The sequence below is a fragment of the Ictalurus punctatus genome, chromosome 4 (genome assembly GCF_001660625.3).
Source record: "Ictalurus punctatus breed USDA103 chromosome 4, Coco_2.0, whole genome shotgun sequence".
Classification (NCBI taxonomy): domain Eukaryota; kingdom Metazoa; phylum Chordata; class Actinopteri; order Siluriformes; family Ictaluridae; genus Ictalurus; species Ictalurus punctatus.
In genome coordinates, this window is record NC_071284.1 from 4,755,242 (window position 1) to 4,775,282 (window position 20,041).

At 40.3% G+C, this 20,041-nt stretch overlaps 1 protein-coding gene across 6 annotated transcripts in view; it reads left to right on the forward strand.

The window, feature by feature from the left end:
• The first annotated feature begins 274 nt into the window (after positions 1-274).
• zgc:158464 (uncharacterized protein LOC791139 homolog) overlaps positions 275-20,041 on the forward strand; it is a 147,174-nt gene continuing 127,407 nt past the window's right edge. For 3 of the 6 annotated variants that reach the window (XR_008393837.1, XM_053677871.1, XM_053677872.1), the window contains exon 1: positions 276-970. Coding sequence is in view for 5 of the 6 variants with exons in the window: in XM_053677871.1 (XP_053533846.1) it covers positions 512-970 (459 nt within the window). In the remaining variant the exon portion in view is untranslated. Of the gene's footprint in view, positions 971-20,041 lie in introns of all 6 variants that reach the window. The other 3 variants (XM_053677870.1, XM_053677868.1, XM_053677869.1) reach the window with 3 other exon arrangements.

Consider the following 20,041-nt stretch of genomic DNA (forward strand, 5'->3'; position numbering starts at 1 on the left):
CAGTCAGGGTCGGAGTATTCCCTCCTGCTATAGCGCCTCACACAGACAGGGGGAGATGTAGAGCTCCATTCACAAAGCACATTTAAGGTTGCCAGATCGTAATCAAACACTTATTTTACAAATGCGGTTTAAACCCTTATGATAGCAGAATTGGAACAAGTTACTGATGAAGTTTGTTAGAGTTTGTATAGAGGGTATAAAGGGTTAATATGTTGGAGAATTACAGTGTTAATCTGGAAACTCTTTTGGGAAAAACTCAACGAAACCTGGCAACCTTGCGCGCAGAGAAACGTGGGCTGAGCGCTTGGCGACGCACTCACACAGCCGGAGTTCCCACACATCTCAAAGTGATCGCGGGTCAGAAACGGGCGAGTGAGCGAGCGAGCGAGCTTGTACCGAAAAGTGTTGCGGATTAACCGAGTTTAACGCACAGAGCGAAACTCACGCGGAGCCACGGACACCCGGAACGGAAACCTCGGCGTGTCGGAGCGGTGAGCGATGCGCTGGCACCATGGCCAAATGGTTCAAGGAGCACCTGGGATTCAAGAGCGCCAAAGCCTCGCCGCCGGCGCCTCCGAGACCGGACTACCGGCACTGCCACGCGGCCGCCGCAGCTTACCAACACGCGGGCGCAGGCACTGGCACCGTAGGCGCGAGCTACCCGAGCCCCGCGCAGCCGGATATCCTCGCCGCGTACAAACTCCAGAAAGAGCTGGACTTCGAGGACCCTTACGCGGCCGGCGCCAACACTCCTTTCTCGGGCGCAGCGCTCTCAGAGGTGAAGTACGTGTCCCCGAAACACCGCCTCATCAAAGTGGAGACGCTGGAGAGGAGCTGCGCGAGCCCGAGTGCTGGCGGAGGCGGCGGCGGAGGTGCTGGTGGTGGTGGAGGAAGCGCGAGCCAGGCAGCTGCAGGGAGCACGAGATCTCCTACATCCCCACCCGCCGAGCACGAGACTAAGCAGGACAAGGTGAGCGCGTGGTCTACCTTTACCTTCCCCCAGCAGGTAGACTGCAGAGATCAGAATGTAGAGGGGGAAAGGGCAGGGAAACTTTTATTTTAGGATTTAGATCAGCAACAAACATAAAAGCACAAACAGAGCAACAGCAGTAACTTGGAAATGACACACACACTAAAAACATGTGTGAAACTTTTAACAGGAAAAAAAAGAAGTATGAACAGAGGTTCTAGAGTAAATAAATAAATAAAAATAATGCATTCAAGTGTAAAATAAATCCCACAGACCTTCTCAGAAAAGATTGACTGCATTCCAAGAGTTTTTAGATCCAAGTTGGTGTTATTTAGACTTGGTTTGTGTGAGTTTGGTTTGTTTTTGTTATTGAATGTTGGGTTTAAATCAGTTGAAGTGAAGACATATAATAACTCAATCATAAATGTAACATTAATAATGCTGGGTTGGGATTTCCATCACTGTAGCTAACTAAAATAACAACAACAACAACAACAAAAATCCTGGACCCCCCCCCCCCCCCCCCCCCCCCCCAAATGTAGCTATGCTTCAGGGGCCCCCACATTAAAGAACCACTCCAAGTTAAAGTACATTTCATCTGGCATCCACAAGCCAGTGGTTCTCCGAGCAGGACGTATATCACATGCCTTATGATTATTATTTTCTAATGATGATAACGGTGGACATCGTGATCACTTACTGTTAACATCGCCTTGGCAGTTTGAATTGAACGGGTTTAAAAACTATTCCAGTCTCCACTCTGATGTAGGAAGTTGTTTACTGTATAACATGAAGCTCAATAATATATAAAAAAGCGTACACGATAAAAATAAATTCCTGTTAATAAGATTGTAAAATGTAGATTATGAACATGTCTTGGTGTAAAAGGTTTGGGTTCTGTGTGTATAGAGGGAATGTAAAGGTGTAAGGGCTCCAACGAATAAATAAATACGTACGATGGCACACTTTCCCTTAATGCATGAAATGTTTGAATAATTGGAGTAAATATATTACTTTAAAGGAGGTCCAGGATGTATTTATACAGCCACAACCCCCCCCCCCCCAAAAAAAGGCAAATACAAGCAAAAAAAAGTTAATAATAATAATAATAATAGTAATAATAGTAATAATAATAATCATCATAAATCATAGTTACCCCTGCTGGAAAAAAACCTATTGAAACCCTCATACAATTTGTCTATCTATATGTGTGTATATATGTGTGTGTGTGTGTGTGTGTGTGTGTGTGTGTATGTGTATATGTATATTTATAATAGTTTATAATGGGAATTGTATTGGTTTTAATGTAAACTGTAATGGTCTCTACTGGTAATTTGTTGCCTTCTATTGGTGGCATGTTATGTTTAGTGGATACCTTTAAGGACCAGTAATGGAAATGGTTTTAATGGTTGGCTGATGGTTTGTAAAGGTATTTGTAGTGGAAACCATTAGAATTTCTGTGATGGTTTCTATAGTTTTTTTTTTTTTTTCAGCAGGGACGTTACGTATACCACTGCTGTACAGATAACAGTTGTGTTTAAGTGTCTGTGACGAATGCCATTGTACAGTTCATGGAAACCAGATACACACATCAGAAATCATTAATCATCTAAACTGTAATTCAGTGTTAACTTTATTAACTCTTAACAGTGTTCTCTATTAACCATGTTAGGTTCAAGCAGTACAGGCTGAAGTGTGCGTAATCGTGATCCTGCTGTGCCGCACGTGCTTCCGTTGTCAAAACCGGCAAAACAAGTCGCGTTATCTGTTTCTCAGCGTGGCTCGGTGTCGAGATTTGGCAGGATGTTTGTCGCATGACATCCATATTCAGGTGTCTTCGGTTATGTGACGGCGTGGGTTTATTCATAATGAGCCTCAAGGTGACGTTTATCAGGGCCGGAGCGTACATTTAATAGAAATGTTATATGATATTTACAGAATGAATATTTACAGATGCTAGATTCTCATGCCTCAGACCCTGACTCACTCACGTTATTGCTTAACACTTGTTAATCCACTAATCCCACACCAGAACCAGGAACATGTCCCGTACACACACTCATATGTTTGTTTAATTACGTCACGCTGTAGGCGTTTGATTTGTGTTCGGAATACAGCCAGGAGTGTTTGAGTTGTGCAAACTGTGTCACTGATCCCAGACTTCCTTTTCCTCTCTACCGTACCTGCCGCACCTCTCTGCAAGGTGTGGCGCTGGCACACACACACATATACGTGCACACACGCAGCGAGACTCTGAGGTGAAGCGACTGCAGTGTTTCTCAATGCTTCCTTTCTGCTCCACATTCTCGTGTATGTCGTCGTGCCTTTTTTTTTTTTTGGTTCTCGCACATCCACAAGATGAACCAGCTTTGACTCTAGCATGGAGGACTGCAGGAGCAAGAATACTGAAAAAAATAAAAGAATAAAGCAAAAATAATTTCTGGAAATATTAAGATGACATTTGTCAGCTATAAACAACGGTACATAATGTACGTGAGACCAGGAACTAACTTGTTCCACAACATAAAATGTATGATGTGTCAATGAATAAAAATGGTTCACGTTGGCAAATAGCTGTGATATAAGAGGAATAACACATGCGTGCTGTTATAGGAAAAGAGTCAATAGTGGGGTGGTGTGATGATGGCGTCCAAAGTGAAGTAGCTCATTAGTTACTTTTGATTATCTGTCGATGATGTAACACAAGTTAGAACAGATTATCATGTGAGCTTCTGTTAGTTTACTGAATGCGCCACCAGTTTCCTAGTTTGAGAGTCGACCTTTGGCGCACCACATGGAAAAGTCTTGAATGGATGCGTGACCAGCAGAAGACAGGAGAATACAGTCATTTGGCTTCGTGGTTAGCACGTTTGCCTCGCACCTCCAGGGTTCGGGTTCGTATCCCGTCTCCTCCATGTTCTCCCCATGCTTCTGGGGTTTCCTCCCCAGTCCAAAGACATGCATTGTAGGCGGATTGGAATTTCCAAATTGTGCCCTGCAATGTCCAGGGTGTCTCCTGTCTTGTGCCCTAAGTACCCTGGGATAAGCTCCATTCTCATGCGTAGAATAAGCGGTATTGAAAATGGATGGATGGATTTAATTGTACTTTGTGTGAAAGGGTTAAAGCAAGCAGGCTTATTTAGCGAAACCATTTTACAGAGTGGAATAAAAACTCGATCAAATTTTAGGCTAGGTTGCTGCTACATCAAGGGAGAAAAAATAAGATTAAGAAGCTAGAGATGTGCTTACTGTGACTCTGAAGAGACGGACTTCAATCCAGGCATCGAGCTATAGAGGTGAAAGCTGAAGGCCTTGTTTGAGGGACGGATTGTGCTTCTGGTAGACCTGGAGGTTGAACTCAAAAGCTTCTGGTCTTCATCACAGAACCGTAACCATTTAGGTACCACTGAGGCGCTAGTAAGGGGTGTCAAGCCTTCACACTTAGTCATAGAGTATGATTGGACAGTTACCTGACCATTGTTTTGAGAAGGTAAATATACATCGCTCATCAGTGTTAACTGGCTTGCTTGTTGCTTATTAAAAGATGAACATGCAGACATCGATGTTTTTTTTCCCCCCACGTTGTAGCTCAAATGCACAGAGGATGAATATTACGTGTGGACTATGATAGACGGAAGTGCATTTTAATCAGTATTTTGAAAAGTCAAAGGTCAGTGTTATAGATTTAACAAGTTAATATGTCTGTCTAAAGCATATACTTGTGCGTGTGTGTGTGTGTATACACAGTATAACATAAAGGCAAGAAGTGCTGCTTTGTTTACTGTTCATGCTGTGAGTGGCCATGTTGATTTCACTTGCTGAACTCGGAGTTGAGGACACCTCCTGACTTCCTGAGAAGGAATTCCGAGGCCAGTGGGCATTTATTTGGGGTTTCCTAGTCAGAGAATTCCTTGTAATTTTCACCACTGTGCTTTTAAATGCTCAATTAATACCGTGATGTTTTTACATAGGCTATCATACCGTGAGAATTTCTAACCATAACACCCCTAGCTTCCCTATAATAGTCCACCTAATTTATTCTCGCTAGCAGCTCAGTATAAGCTTCTTCACACATGGAATTACAGTACAACAGATTGCATGTGCAGCTTTTTTTTTTTTTTTTTGCTCTAATGTTGCTTGTTATAGCTGAGGTTGGAAGTGATTAAATGATATTCAGAGCAAACTCTCCAGTGTGTTGTAACGTGTGGCCATTGTGCAGCATTTGTGTTTGACTCCCTGAGGCAGACTCCAAACAGTCTGCTGTTATGTGTGTCTATTCAGTGCGATGATGGATGTGAAGGATTTTAATCATCCCCTATCAGCGTTTTACAGAACTTTTATATATTACGGATTTTATTTTTCCCTTTAGAATTGCACGTATACCGTAATAAAGATACTCCACAATAAGGAACTCTGAATTCGTTATATTGTTATGTTGTACCGTTGAGCATGTCTCCAGAAATATGCTATGAAGGGATGGTAATCTGGTTGGATCAGGGTTGAGGCCTTGTGACGAAAAACTGAAACTTGACCCTACTCAAGCAGTCTCTGCCTTAAGACACATGCTCTAGGGCTCTTGTTTATCTCTGGGCCCCTGAATCATTCAGGACTTCCCCTCTTTCTGGTGCCTGACATCTAGTCGAGTGAGCCAGATTTTCAGCTTTTGTTAAAGAGTATGGTTTGTTTTGTGAAGAAACATGACTATGAACCGTTTGGTGGACCGTTTAACCCCCAATATGTTTACTCACCATGAACTGTTAAAAAAAAAACAACCTCCTGAAAAAATTTGGACTGTTGTGGTGGATATCTCAACCCAGAGACTATATCGTCCTCGTAAGACCTCTTTTCTGTCTTGCTGTTCAAAATGAAGAAAAAAAGAAAACCAACATACAAGGTCTGTTGACCTTCAAGAAAATGTGACCTTCAAGATTCTGAAGCTGGTGGTCAGAAGATATTGGATGCTCTGTGAGCCACTGGGGGGAGGGTCTAAGCTTGAGACTTGACATTAGCCTTGTAATAGTTGAGGGTACAGCTTAGGTAAACTTTATTTAAAATAAGCCCTGCCTACTTTACATCAAAAGATGAGAAGTTTTCACAAAGTACAGATAGACAGTGGAAAACGACCAATTCTTCACACTTTCCACATGCACGTTATGTTCATTAACCTCATTAGAAAGCGATCAAAGCATTAGGCTCCCCGGGGCTTTTACGGGGAAATGTACTAGTCAAAAAGACTAACACAAAGCAGCACATCTATGCGAATGTTATCACCATGTTCTGGCTTGTACTGCAGTTCTATTTGTAAACCGTGATTTTGGCAAGTTTAGTTTCGCATTTTTGTGTACTGTTCCAACCCCACATTAGGAAATGATGGTGTGTGTGAAATTAAAGTCCGGATCTTGTCTCCAGATAAGTGGAGTCCAGCTGTCTTTGGATCACACCAATGCCTGAACATTGAAAGGAGTCGGGGAATGTTGTGCATGTTGGTGAACGTTGTTATTAACGCTTATGTTGAACCGGAGAGGCCAGTTTACCCAGATCAGTGAATTATATAGTGTGGAACATTGGACACGCATGTGAAAACAGTGTTGAAAGAATTGCTGTAGGTCTACAATACTACTACTAAAAAAAATGTATAAACATAACAACAAAAATAAATAAAATCTGCATATTTATTTATATAGTTTTTACTTAACTTTATTGAGTAACATTTCAAATGAAACTATTTATGATAAGGCGCATTAATTAAACAATCGACAATCATTAGTGACTATAATGTAAATTCGGCATAAAATGTGTTCAGAACAAGTACACATGTTAGCAAGTGAAAATATATTGAATATACTTGAATTTGAGGGAGGGGCTGCATCTAGTTTTAGCCAAATAGTAGTGGAAATGCTGACTTTACCTTTAAGGCTTTCTTGGGTATTAGGAATGTCAAAATCAGTCATTGATACATTAACTAGTATGAAGAAGGAAAGAAAAGTGATGTCATACCTAACTAATGAGTCACATTTGGCTGGCTATCACATATCGGTCTCGAGAGACTGACGCACTCTCATCCGCTGCAGAAAGGCCAAGTGATAATTAAATTACTTCACTAGTGGTAGCTAATTATATTACTGTTTACCTAATGCTCAGAATGCCAATAGCTGTATCCATTTTGTATAACTGTGAGCTTGAAAACGATTGCAATAGAGCCTTCATTTAGTTCTTTCAGAGCTCTTCAGTCAGGTTACTTTAAAAGGCCGAATAACTAACGGAAGCTTGTCGGGCTGTAATGCGATGGCAGGATTTGAGGTGGAAATGAAGTGATATAGGACTGTTATTGCCGTCATTAGCATTTGAAATGCATGGCGTGGCACACAGACTTAATTGTGCAACGTGGTTTAGGTCTTAGCTCTTGGCAGTATTACTCTTAACGTGTTTTGGTTTATAACAATCAGGCCTTCATGGGTGACTGAGTTTAGTAGATTATCAATTAGCATCTTGCTGTAGTGCTAATTAACACCACCGCACTCGCAGTGCACACACTCTACTTTCTTCACTTCTCAGCACAAAGTGCTCAAGGTCTTCTCAAAGTGAATTAGTCAAACATAAACAGCAGATAATGGGAGCAAACAAACTCCACACATGCAAACAAGCGCACACACACACACACACACACACGTGCACATATTCACACACAGCCTGACCTTGCACATGCCCATCACTTTGTTTACATTTTTTTTTCTCTCAGGTGTGGCTGTGTGTGTACCTCATTTGGCTGCGCAATCGTGCAAACGCCAATATTCAGGCTACTTTATCATTCAAACCGAACAGTGGAATTACAAATTTAAACATTATTTTTTGTAACACTTGTTTTGACAAATACGTTACTGTCTACTACCATAACATTCTTTGTTGGCTAAAGCTAAAAAAAAAAAAAAAAAACGTAAAAAATAAACATTTTATATAACTCGTTAGCAGAGTATGTGCATTTCAGTCATTTTGACAGCTCAAAAACTCGACACATAAAATTAGGAGTTGGGATTTTCTGGGAAAGTGAGTGTCTCAGCAACACTATAACGTTATTTTTGTAGCCACTTTTCAGCAAGTCTTTGGCTAATATTCTGGCTATTAGTCACATACTCCTAGCATGTCATGAGGTAAAAATATTACTCTGGTCTGAACCTGACCTGTAAAATATCTGGAAAAGTGGTCAAGTTTGATCTCTGAGCAACTATGTATATCCTATCATGTTTGTACCAATGACAAAACCTAATGTCAGCATGTCTTTGGCTAATATTTTGATTCGTAGACCCTCTAGCATCACATGTAAATCTGATAAAAACCAATAACTCTGGTCTGATTAGAGACCTTTAAGATTTCTGGAAAAGTGGTCAAATTTGATCTCTCTCGACTGCTCTGTTTACATCCACAAAAAATGTAACAAAAGCAAGTCTTTAGCTAATATTTGGGCTTTTAGTCACACTCTGCTAGCGTAGCACATAAATCTACCTGAGGTAAAAATATTACTCTGGACTGATGAGAGTTTGGTCTCTCAACATCTCTGTATGAGAGATTTTTGGCGGATGGTTGTAGCCACGAAAGGCTTAACGTCAGCTAATATTCTGGGCGTTAGACACTCTTCTAGCATATCATGCACTTAACTGAGCTAACAGCTTCACATTCAAACTGTGGTAAACATTTTGTACCCAGATCTGATTAATGGCCTGTATGATTCAGGGAAAAGTGGGTGAGTTTGATCTCTGAACAACTCTGTATAAACATGACAAAACTTTGTCCTTGGCTAATATTTGGCTTTTATTCACACAGGAACATAGCATGCAACTAAGGGAAGGAAAATCTTAATTCACTTTGCTCAAACTGAGGTGAAAAAAAATATACTCGGGTCTGATAAGCAACCTGTAAAACTGTAATATAACCGGTTTGCACTGCATAATCATCACTCACTGTATTTTCTTGGTTTTGTCAATGCTTCTGTATGCTGTTGCCTGATATTGAAGCAACAGTTAGCTAGCTTGTAGTACAGCTTGGCTTAAAATGTCCTTGCTACTGTAACTCATCACAGAATTTTCAGTAAAGGTTGTAGTGTCTTTACTGGAATGATTTTAGTAAATTATTATTTCTTTTTGCTACTCGATGTTGATGTAAAAAAACAAAACAAAAAAAACAAATACAAATTTAACCCCGCCCCCAAACATTCATTCATTTATGCATTGTGTTATAATAATCGATCACTGTCATTATTTCGACTACTAGTGCCTATCCCTAGTTGAGACTACAGTAATGCTAACTATGCGTTGTGGATTCTAAGTTCACATTAGCATGAAGGGTTTAGATCAATATTTATAAAATCAATATTTATATAGAGCGAACGCCACGGCGCACCACGGCTGATTAGCAAAGATGTATTTATTTTGCTGATAGTCTATTAAGCCTTCTGGAAAGCCAAGTGAAGCCGTGACATAAAAGGTGGATCAAGTGTCTAACAGTGGCTTAATAGATGTAAATGCATCTTACGGCCTTCTGGGAGTTGCACCAGTAATCAGTTATCTCATTTACATCTCTGTAAGGTTTAAAACCTAAAGCTGATGTAAGCATTTTTGGGGGGGGGTGTAGGATTGAGTTTTTGGACTGACGGAAAAATAGTAAGGTGAAAATGTATCATGGAATTGCAAGTATTTGGCACATGTCCCAAAACCCTGCAGTACTGCTAGAGATGCTATTCTGTTGTTAAACTAATTATATTTGATGATCCACCATGTGACTAATAAATGAAGACGTGCCATAACTTTGTTAGCTTTGTGGTAACGTAGGTTGATTGCATAGTCAGCACCAGCTCGATTATTTTAATATCCTGGCTCCAAGGTGTATTTATGTCAGAACATGAGCAAATTGTTGCAATCCCTCGGGTATCTTGCAGGATTCTTTCTTCCTAGAAGAGCTTTTAGGTTTGTAGTATTGAGCTGACTCTCTAAAACTTCCTGACATGTTAGCGAGACATTCGCAGTGGCTTTTTAAAAAAAAAATTATTGTAGGTTATTCTCCTTCCATGTTCTCTTAAATGGTCCAATGGAGTAAGGCACTGTCAAACAGAGCTGCTGACGTAAGGAGTCGATTGTGTTATTGTTTTCACACAAGAGAAAGACAATGGAAATAATCAATGACCCTATTTATTAGAACCTGGTTGTTTCAAGGGTATTGACTGTCAGGATTATATACACAAAATGCAGGTGTGACATAAGGAGAAAAGTTTTAGCCAGATGTTATACAGGTGTAAATACAACTGATTATTCAAGCCACATTTGATAACCAAACACCTCGAAATGTTTTCTCACACATGGGAAAACTCCGCATGATCTTTACACAAAGGTAGCTGGAAGATTCTGGCTCGTTGCGAGAATTCAGCCACAACAACATCCGATGGGTTTTCCCAGGCCGCCACATCCTCTATGTAATTATTTTTTCATTTTGGTTATTAACCCATTCTGAAAAAATAACGTGCCTTTTTTTCCAATGAGGCCCCAACATGAACGAAGTGGTATATAAAATCATTTATATAGCCCTTCAGTCATCCCCACCCGTCCCTGCATCACCCAAACCTCAACCGCCGCTGTCACCCGGGTTTGTTTTCTGAGAAACACCGCAATGCTTTGTGCCGTAATTGACGTGACCACCATACGGTAATCATGAAAGACGAGTATAGTTGGGAGTGCCCAATGCGAGTGCCGTCTTAAACAGTTAAAGAGCCTGTGAGTTTCCTCCAAGCTTAAAGACACGAAAAACAGCATGCGAAATCACAACTTTTGATGTGGCAACCATCTTTGGCATAAAACAACAGGAAAAGAGGAACAATACAGGACGTTGGTTAAGGCTTATCAGTGGATTTACATATTACCTGATGCAGCATTCAGACTTCAGCCAAGCTGCCTGAGGACTTATTTGAATGCCAAGTGCATGTTGTTAAACTTTTATCTAGACACACGATGGCTGGATTCCAAAAGGTCATCACACAGATCATAGTAAAGCTGATAAAGCAATATTTCTTTGATCATTTATAGTAAATGAGCATGAAGCTGGAATACAAGCCCAGTATTAGAGCATTTATTACAAAGATGACACCAAACTATACCACATGATTCATGTTTCTTGAATCTAGTGGCTTCAGATGACATTACGCTTTGAGCACAGGCATTCGTTACCCATAATGCAGTTAGATTAGGTGACTCGGCCAGTGTGGCAGACAGTCCACATAAACAGATCTTCAAACTCGATCTTCGAAAGTTTTCTATGAGGAGGTGTTCGTTTAACATTTTTGGAGTGTCGGTGCTTTTTTGTAACAATCAAAGGTAAAGCTGTGAATCAGTTTTCCGACACTGCAAAGAGTTCAGAAGTACTAGAGGCTGCGATTTTTTGTTTCATTAACTCCAAGAGACAAAAAAGAAAGCTGGTGATAGCTTCTGTAGGGTCGAGTCATAATGGGAACTTATGCGGGCATTGAGTAATATTGAATGTAAGTAGAAATGGATAAAAAGTATGTGACGTGTCGTATATTAACAAAGTAGCGATTTTTAGTGTTGGCAAATTACTGTGACGTATAAGAGGAATAAAACCCTTCCGAAAGTGCTCTTACAGGAAAACGATTAACATTAGGGTCGTTATAGCAACTCATGCTGCTTTACACCGCTTCATCGCTGATTATTTTCCTATAACAGCACACCCAGTTGTATTTTATTCCTTACCTAATTAACATCTCGATTCATTTCATAAGCTAAATTGCTGAGCCGCAGTGAACTGGGATGTTCTTGGGGGATTCTGAGATCTAACTTCCTTGAGGGAATCTTTAAAGCTCTATATTTTATAATGATTTTTTTTTTTTTTTTTTTACAGTGAAAGCTTGATAGATATCATTTCCCACTCTTGGTGAGAGGATGGCAGAGATTATGTGGTGTTTTTACTCATTAATTAGCTTGTTGGTGCCACAAACCGTGCGTCCGGTTGTTTCAGTGGCTATGGCAACAGTGAGCACACATTTGCTGTGATGACTGAGCTTTTGTGTTGCCATTGTGAGAACTTGTGAAGTGTAATTGAATGACACGGGACTGCCGGCCTTCTCTGGAACACTGAGCGATTTCATATATTTGCTGAAATATCCCAGGCATCCGTAGCTGTTTTGTTAGACAAGACAGTTGACATTTGCTCCACCGCAAAGAAAACAAAACTCTGAGGACTCCTAAATGCATTTTTGTAGAAGACCTTTCTTCATCATTCACGCTCATCCTTCCTGAAAGTGTCAGTGCGGTTCACTGAGAGAGAAAACGCCTCCCTTGCATGACCACGAGTCAGGAGTAACTGTGGTTTGGTTTCGCAGGAACGCTCGAAATTCTGAGCTAAAATAGCTTCATTCATAAGCTTTCTGAGGTTGAGGATGACGCCACCCAGTTTAAATGCTACCAGGCCATTGCCATCACTGCTGTTAGGAATGTGTTGCGGATAAGGTCATGAGATTTTGCGATGTCTTATCAGGCCTGAGCTTGATACCTAAATTTACTTGATTTCCTCAGCTGTCCCCGATGCACCTTTTGTTTAAACATGATCCAGGTTAAATGGAGCTAAACTGTGGTCTTCCCAGATTAAAGGCTCCACTAGGACATGCGTTCAGTCAATATCTGCTCAGGGTCATGCATGCTCTTCTGAACAGTGGGTATGAGATGAACACACAGGAAAGAACAAATAATCGGCGCACTGGGATTTCAAGCTTGATGGTTTAAATCTGTCCAGAAGATAGACGAGAAAAACTGACGGAAAATGGAAAAGACCGAGGGGAAAAAAAAAAAAAAAGGCCAGTGGTGCGGGTGGAGTTTGAGGAACCGGAGATATTTTTATCCACTACTCTGGAAACATGGAGCCTGGCTTCATCTGAGAGTACATGGACGCCTCTGGTTATGTAATTGGCTCGTGTATCTCCTAGGAGGAGCTATCCTTAGTCAGGGTTTTTGGTCAGAAAATAGCTCTGACCTCTACTTTTAGCCTGGACAGACGCCTCGTTGTGCAGTTATGTCTATATTTAGGCTAAACATCGGAACTAATTCTAGTGCTAAATGCCTGCACATTGTTCCAACATATTTACGATACCAAAGTTTCACCTAGACAGGGATACTGGCTGTGTTTTTATTTATTTATTTATTTATTTATTTATTTATTTATTTATTTATTTTTATGATCAAGGCCACATAGCAAGTCATAAAATAGCATTACGGGACATATTCCAGCATTGTTGTTTTTTTCTTTTTTTTCTTTTTTAAAGCATGTTTCTGGCTAACGCGGAGGCGGATGAAGTAAACTAGGCGTCGTTTTGCTTTCAGTTGCTGGAAATAAAGGCCAAGAGGGTTTTGCTCCAGGATTAAGGAAGCGCTCTCTTCCTGACAGGAAGTGTTTACGGCTCGCTGACATTCCCTTTTGGCTGTGCAAGTCCGCTCCTTCCAAACGAATTAGATGGGGAGTGGCGATCTCCCCCTTCCCCTGTCAGCATCTTTGCTTTGGCATTAGGTACTTCAGCTAAATCAGAGTCCAATCTCAAGTGCTTCAGGCTGCACTTTACGTTAGTAGTGTGTACGACTGGCTGAGACGCTGGAAGTCCACTCGATTTGATGGAAGCTTTGATTAGCTTTGATGTAGCTGTGGCGTTATGGTGCTGGGTTGGATGGACATGGACCTGCTCACCATGTTTAAACATCGTATTCTGATAGATTTATATATTTTCAGAAATTTCCAGAAAAAGAAAACAGTAGTTCAGTTTATAAAAAGAAAAAAGAAATTGCAATGGAGGATAATCTCGGAATCATAAAATCGTTGAAAACATTAACAGCACCCAACGGATTTGACTGATAATTAAAAGTCATGTTTAATGTCATTTGTTGTAAAAGCATCACGGCACAGACATCATCGCTAAATGGTAGAGCGAGCATCACGTTGAACACTCTCTCTACCATGTAAGGTGGCTCATATCTTTACAGTGTTTCTGATCAACTGTAGCCAGAACCCTTAGATGTTGCTCAAACTTCATTTCAAAGTTAATTGGACATGTTTAAATTTCAAATTTCAAATACTATACGAATAAGTATACAAGAAAAACCCAACCAATCCCCCCCCCCCCCCCAAAAAAAAAAAAAAAAAAACCCACTTCTACATAAATTTAACAAGATCCTGGAGGAAAAATGTACATTGTAATGAGTGTAATGTAAAATCGGGTATCTGTCAATGGGGGATTACGCTGCCGTGAGAAATCTCGTCATGTGACGTTTGCAATCTATGCATTACTCGATCTCTTGACACAATGGCGGAAATCACATTACAGAAAACATCTCAGGGATTATCAACTGGCAATATTTTTCAGCAGATTGAACCAAGTACTACGGAAACAGTAAACATATGAAACAACTGCCTCTAGTTCAGTGACTCCAGTCTTCTAAGCATGAACCATTGCAGCTACTTTAGCAAACCTTCTGTTGCAGCCAATCACGTGTGTTGGCTGCAAATATGTGTGATTATTTAGCTGAAGGCGGCGTTATCAAGCCACCGCCTAGCTACAGGGCTAACGATATTATCCCTAGTATATATTGGATGTGACACATTTTGAAGATTGTACCTGTAAAAAGAGTATTATGATATTAATATCGTACCACTAATATCAGTATCACCCTGCATTAGTTAAAAGTCAATATGTGTTTGTTAGTGAGTGAGTAATGAAAAGCCCCATGGTGATGTTTGTAACCTCGATAGATAGATAGATACATAGGTAGATGGATAGATAGATTCCTTCACCTTGCTTGCCTGTTCTATTTTTGACCCACGAGCACGTGCCTCCTTGCACTCTTTCTTCTCTGGGGCTAACCGAGGTCACGCCATTTCCTCCTGTAATCAAGAGATCCGCACAGTAACCTCAAGCCATCCTCTTGTGTACGCTCGTACGCTCACTACGGTTGTTGTTGACTTTCCCGAAACATAATGAGGAAGCCTGTTGAAAATAAATCAAATTAAGGGATGTTGAGTGTAAGAGCTGTTCTACCGGGTTACTGCACTAGCATGGAGAAGCAGGAAGGAAATGGAAGTCAGCCATGCATGCCTCACAGTGCGAATAATGTTTAACAGCTCTGTCTAATCCGGATGTCCAGTATTTACCCGTATATACCGCGTATCGGCGGTATTTTATTGCTTTGGCACCTCTCGTACCCTCCAGCCTCATCTCCATTTCTCAAAAATTCCAACTTCCAAATCTGTCCAAGAAAGAAGGGACAGAATGGTGAGAGGAAATTGGATTTCGTCAAGCGTGTCCCTTAGTGCTTAATCTTGAATGTCTAGGGTGTATTAAAAGTGCTATAATCTGAACTCCAGTCAATAGAAAGTGGTGAGTTGTGTTGGCGAGGGCGAAGAGGTGCTCGAATGCCCCGGAGAATAAAAGCGTCAGGAGAATTGGACGCCGTCCTGTAATAATGGCGTGGAGTCGGGAATGAAAGTAAATTTGACCTTGTGCGTCACTGCAGGGGGATTTGGCTAGATAAGACGAGGTGAAGAAGATTCAGCTTCCAGTGATATTGCGACGGACTGGATGTTTTAAATCATGGGCAACACGTTCCCCAGTCCGTACAGGATTTCACAAATTTCTTTTCTGATCGTTGCGGCCAAAGATGCTTGATTTTTGCTGCTATTTTAAAAAAAAATTTTTTTTTTTCCAAAATCTGCAATGCAACTTGCAGAGTTTTTTGTGCTTTTTTTTTTTTAAAACGGAAAACTACTTGAATTGGTGAAATTGCAATCGCACGGAACCGTATTGCAGTGTTTCGCAGTGATGTTTGTTGGTAAATGAGACCTTTTAGCTGTTTTAATGATCGATACGTAAATCGACGAGGGCTTTGGCTGAACGCGCGTTGTGATGACGTCACATCACACGTCTTGGCGGATAATCTGTGGTGATTTTTAAACGTCGCAAGCTCCTCCGAATAGCGCAGAGTTTGCTTGATTTTGCGTTCATTTCTGCAATTGTAAAAATCTAGGAAGGATTGGTTTTCTAGCATGAACTGTAAAAAAAAAAAAAAACAAACCCGGAATTTTCCTTAAAGCTTGGGTTGCACTGCTAGTTTCGCCATGTTCTCCCAGAGTGTCTGTATGGGTTTTCTCCAGTTTCCTCCCACCTCCTAAAAATATGGACGGTGGAATTAACCCCTAGGTGTGAATGAGTGTGTGTGTGTGTGTGTGTGTGTGTGTGTGTGTGTGCATGGTGCATTGTGATGGACTGTCATCCACTCCATCATGTATTTCCCGTCTCACGCACAGTGATCCTGGGATAAGCTCTGGATCCACCGCAACTCTGACCAGGATAAAAGCGCTTACTGAAATGAATGATGTGATTGTAATGCCCTGAACACTCGTTCACGTTTAGCTTCAGTAGATCTCGGATATTTCAGAACCCAGCTGCTAAAATAAATATAAGGAAGCAACCATTTCCAATTCATCTGCGCAGGATAAATAATTTGTTCGTTCACTTTCCAATTCATTCACACCGGATAAATAAGTCATTCCTTCATTTTCTTTAATTTATGAGGATCAGATGAATCATTTGTTCCCATGATTTATATTTCATTCCTTTGTGTTCTTTCATTTATGTCCACATGATAAATGTGTGTCCTTGATTTCTTTAATTACTACACAATAATACAAATATCTCTTAGTTCCAAGCATGGACGCTATAAAGATCGATGCACCGTAGAATGCGATTTTATCCAAAGCTCCGAAACCTACACTGCTGTTCTGAACCAAGACCCAGAAACTACTTAACCTTCTTCTATTATATAACATATCAATAAAGCTTGTTTACCCTGAGGATCCTCTTCAAGTGCCACCTACTAATGATGCAGTGTAGTGCAAATGTGGCTCCTGCGCCCTCAAAGCTGATCCTCGGTTTGAAATCAACTCTAATCAACACGTCTCTCGGCTTTAAATTATTATATCGTTATCCGAAACATACAGTTTAGTGATAGCGTTTGCATAGATGTTGGACAAAATGAAGACGAAGAATATTAATGTGCAACTGCAACAAGAGAATTATTGCGTTGGGTTTCACCGACGTTCCTTCATTATCACACCTAATCAGTCCCTATAGCTTTTCGTGCTTTTTTGCGGAAAATTACCCAAACTGGCGACATTGCAACTGCACAAAATTGTTTAGTGCTTAAATATTAAATAGTGACACAAATGATATAAATAATATTTTAGTATATCAAAAGTAGAATTTCACTTTCACAATGTGATATAGTGTGACTATTCTTTATACCTCAATGCTGCTGAATTCTTGAATCTGATTGGTCAGTAGTGTAGGCGGATTAAATTCATATTTCTATTAACGTGCTCATTCTATTGTAACAACTTCCGTAGACACTTGTCTGGCAGAAGATCCACAAGATCCACTCTTTAGAGGTGTGTAATTGTCGATAAGGTGGAGTTTTCTATGAGGAGAGCATTTATTCAGCATTTATAGACTTTGTGTGTGTGTTTTTTTTTTTTTTTTTTTTTTTTTTTTTTTTTTAAAGAAGTGATAACAGGAATGAACTTGTTTCATGGACATTCCACAACATTAAATGCAACTGTCAATGGATAAAAATAGCTGAAATGTATAAAAAATGATGCCATGCCCTTGTTTAATAAATAAAAAATTGTCGAATCGCCGTGGTGTATGAGGAATAAAAGAGGTGAGGACATGCAGTTAAAAGAATCAACTGTGGGCTGGAAATGACATCACACCTCCAGTGTTAATTGTTTTCCGATAACAGCGCGTGCCGTCGTGTTTCATTCCCGGCACGTCTGTCTCTTCTGTACTGACGGATCTGTTGTAACTGTTATGCCAGATTTCATACACGACCTTCTTTAAGTCAGGTCTGACGGTTATCATACCCAAGAAAGAGTCCGGTGTTGAACTTTGGGGTGAAATCATTAAAGCAAATTAGACAGTTGAATCTTGTGCCTAATGATGACTAAAAGTGAAGGAATATGGGAACAAATTCTGACGAATTGTAGTGTTAAAATTTTTATATATATATATATATTCTTAAAAAAGTGTAGATGTGTAAATATGCAATGAAAGAGCTCAAATATTGGAAAGAACATCTTGTCGTGTGCAAACAGTTTTGTTTCGAGATCTACTGCTAAATTGCTCCCTCGATTGAGTTTCATTTATATTCTTGACCCCCTACCGGCGGCGTAAGCGTTGCCAAACATTGAACAATGAACAGTATTTCACTATTTTTAAAATATGTTTTAAATGTTAGAAATGCATTGAACGTGCACCACTTCAAGCAAAGACTTCTACCCAAAATGCTGTCTGGTTAAATTGAAAACGGAGGTCAGTGGGCCAGAGTGAAAAGATTTTAGGCCTTACTTTTGACTACTTGAATCTGATGGAGATGAGAGGTTTCTGCTGCTGTTTTGCCGTGTACGAGAGCGTGTGTTTTAATGCCTTTTCCATATGACATGAAGAGGCCCTCAGAGACTCGCTGTGAGAGAGCCACTCCATGTGCGTACAGACTCGTAAACCTGTAGTTTATGTTGCCTGAGTCCTGACACAGCAGATAGTAAATAAGTCAACGTGAGATGAGCCGGAGCTTTCCGATGACACAGATGGTGAGGACACGGCGAAGGAGATTAATGGCTCAACACATCAGTAGTGTATCACTGTGTCTGTCGCGGGTCCCTGGTGAAACACCCCGCAAACATTTGCACGGGTTTTTTGTTACGGTTTCTGTTGTACATAAGGATTCTTTTTATTTTTTATTTTTTATCGGACACTTTTAGCAGGTTATAAGTAAGGCAGAATTCAGTTAAAACTATCGTAGAGCTAATCGGTTGAAGATTAAAGGCCTTGAGTATTGCGTGAATCATCAGAAATGGGTGTTTTTATAAAGGCATCGTTATTCGTTGTAATGAGCAACTGATAGGATTTTAACCCTTAGAATTCTGGAACGCTTTTATAGGTTTTATATATATATATAAAACCTAAATAAGTGATTACCCATTTTTCAGCAGCATGTCATTTTTTTTTTAACATAAGACATACTATTTTAAAGCTACAGCGTGTAGGGAAAAAAGATACCGGATAATACCGTGACAGAACTGAAATAGTAATTCAGTCAGCGCTGTGTCAGGGGTATCAGGTCGGAATCAGTGGGAAATTTCTATGCATATGCCATACAGCTGCTCAGATACGTTAAACATTATGATGCCCCAACTTCAGGCATGAAACAAGTCCAACTAACCTGTGATTGGCAGGAGCCATAGCTAGGGGTATTATAGATTAAAATTCTCATGCTATGGTAACCTAGTCCAAAAATACCATTGCCGCTTGTTGTGTGTGATCATTAGTAGGTCACATGAGCATCGCTTTACCTGTGCTAGGAACTCAGTATCTCGCCTAAAACCCATAGAATCGGCACTTCTCTGACAAGTCCTTTTAAAAGTTGTCAGTGGTTGGAATCTTTTGGTTTTGGTGGGAAACGGTAAAAAGGAATGAGCGTCTTTATATCGAAGATATATATTTAGATATTTATATATGTGTATCCCACAGGATACACAATGGAAACTTTACCAACAATCTTTACCTGTCGGTTCAGACAGGATGTGTTTTACTTGGGTTTATTTATACTGGTCATTTTTATGGAAGGTTAAATAAACTGACTGATATGACGGATTTGCATGGGAGTAAAATCCCAGAAATACTCTGGTAATGATTACGTTGCACCACCAACCCCACCTCCCCATGTAAAACTAATCCACCCCCCACCCCACCCCCCCAAAAAAAAGCACTTTAGAAAGATATTTTTGAGAATGGCATTTCCACAAAATCTCTTACATTGTCAGTTGTATCACTGTGTCATTATAGGATAAAATAAGATAGGGTGTGGCCGTGAGGAAGTGGTGTGTTGAGAAAATAAAAAAGGAAATGCTTTTTAATCAGTCAGAGGTGAGGTAACTGTCTGATCATCCACTATATCCAACCATGAAATACTTACATCCAGT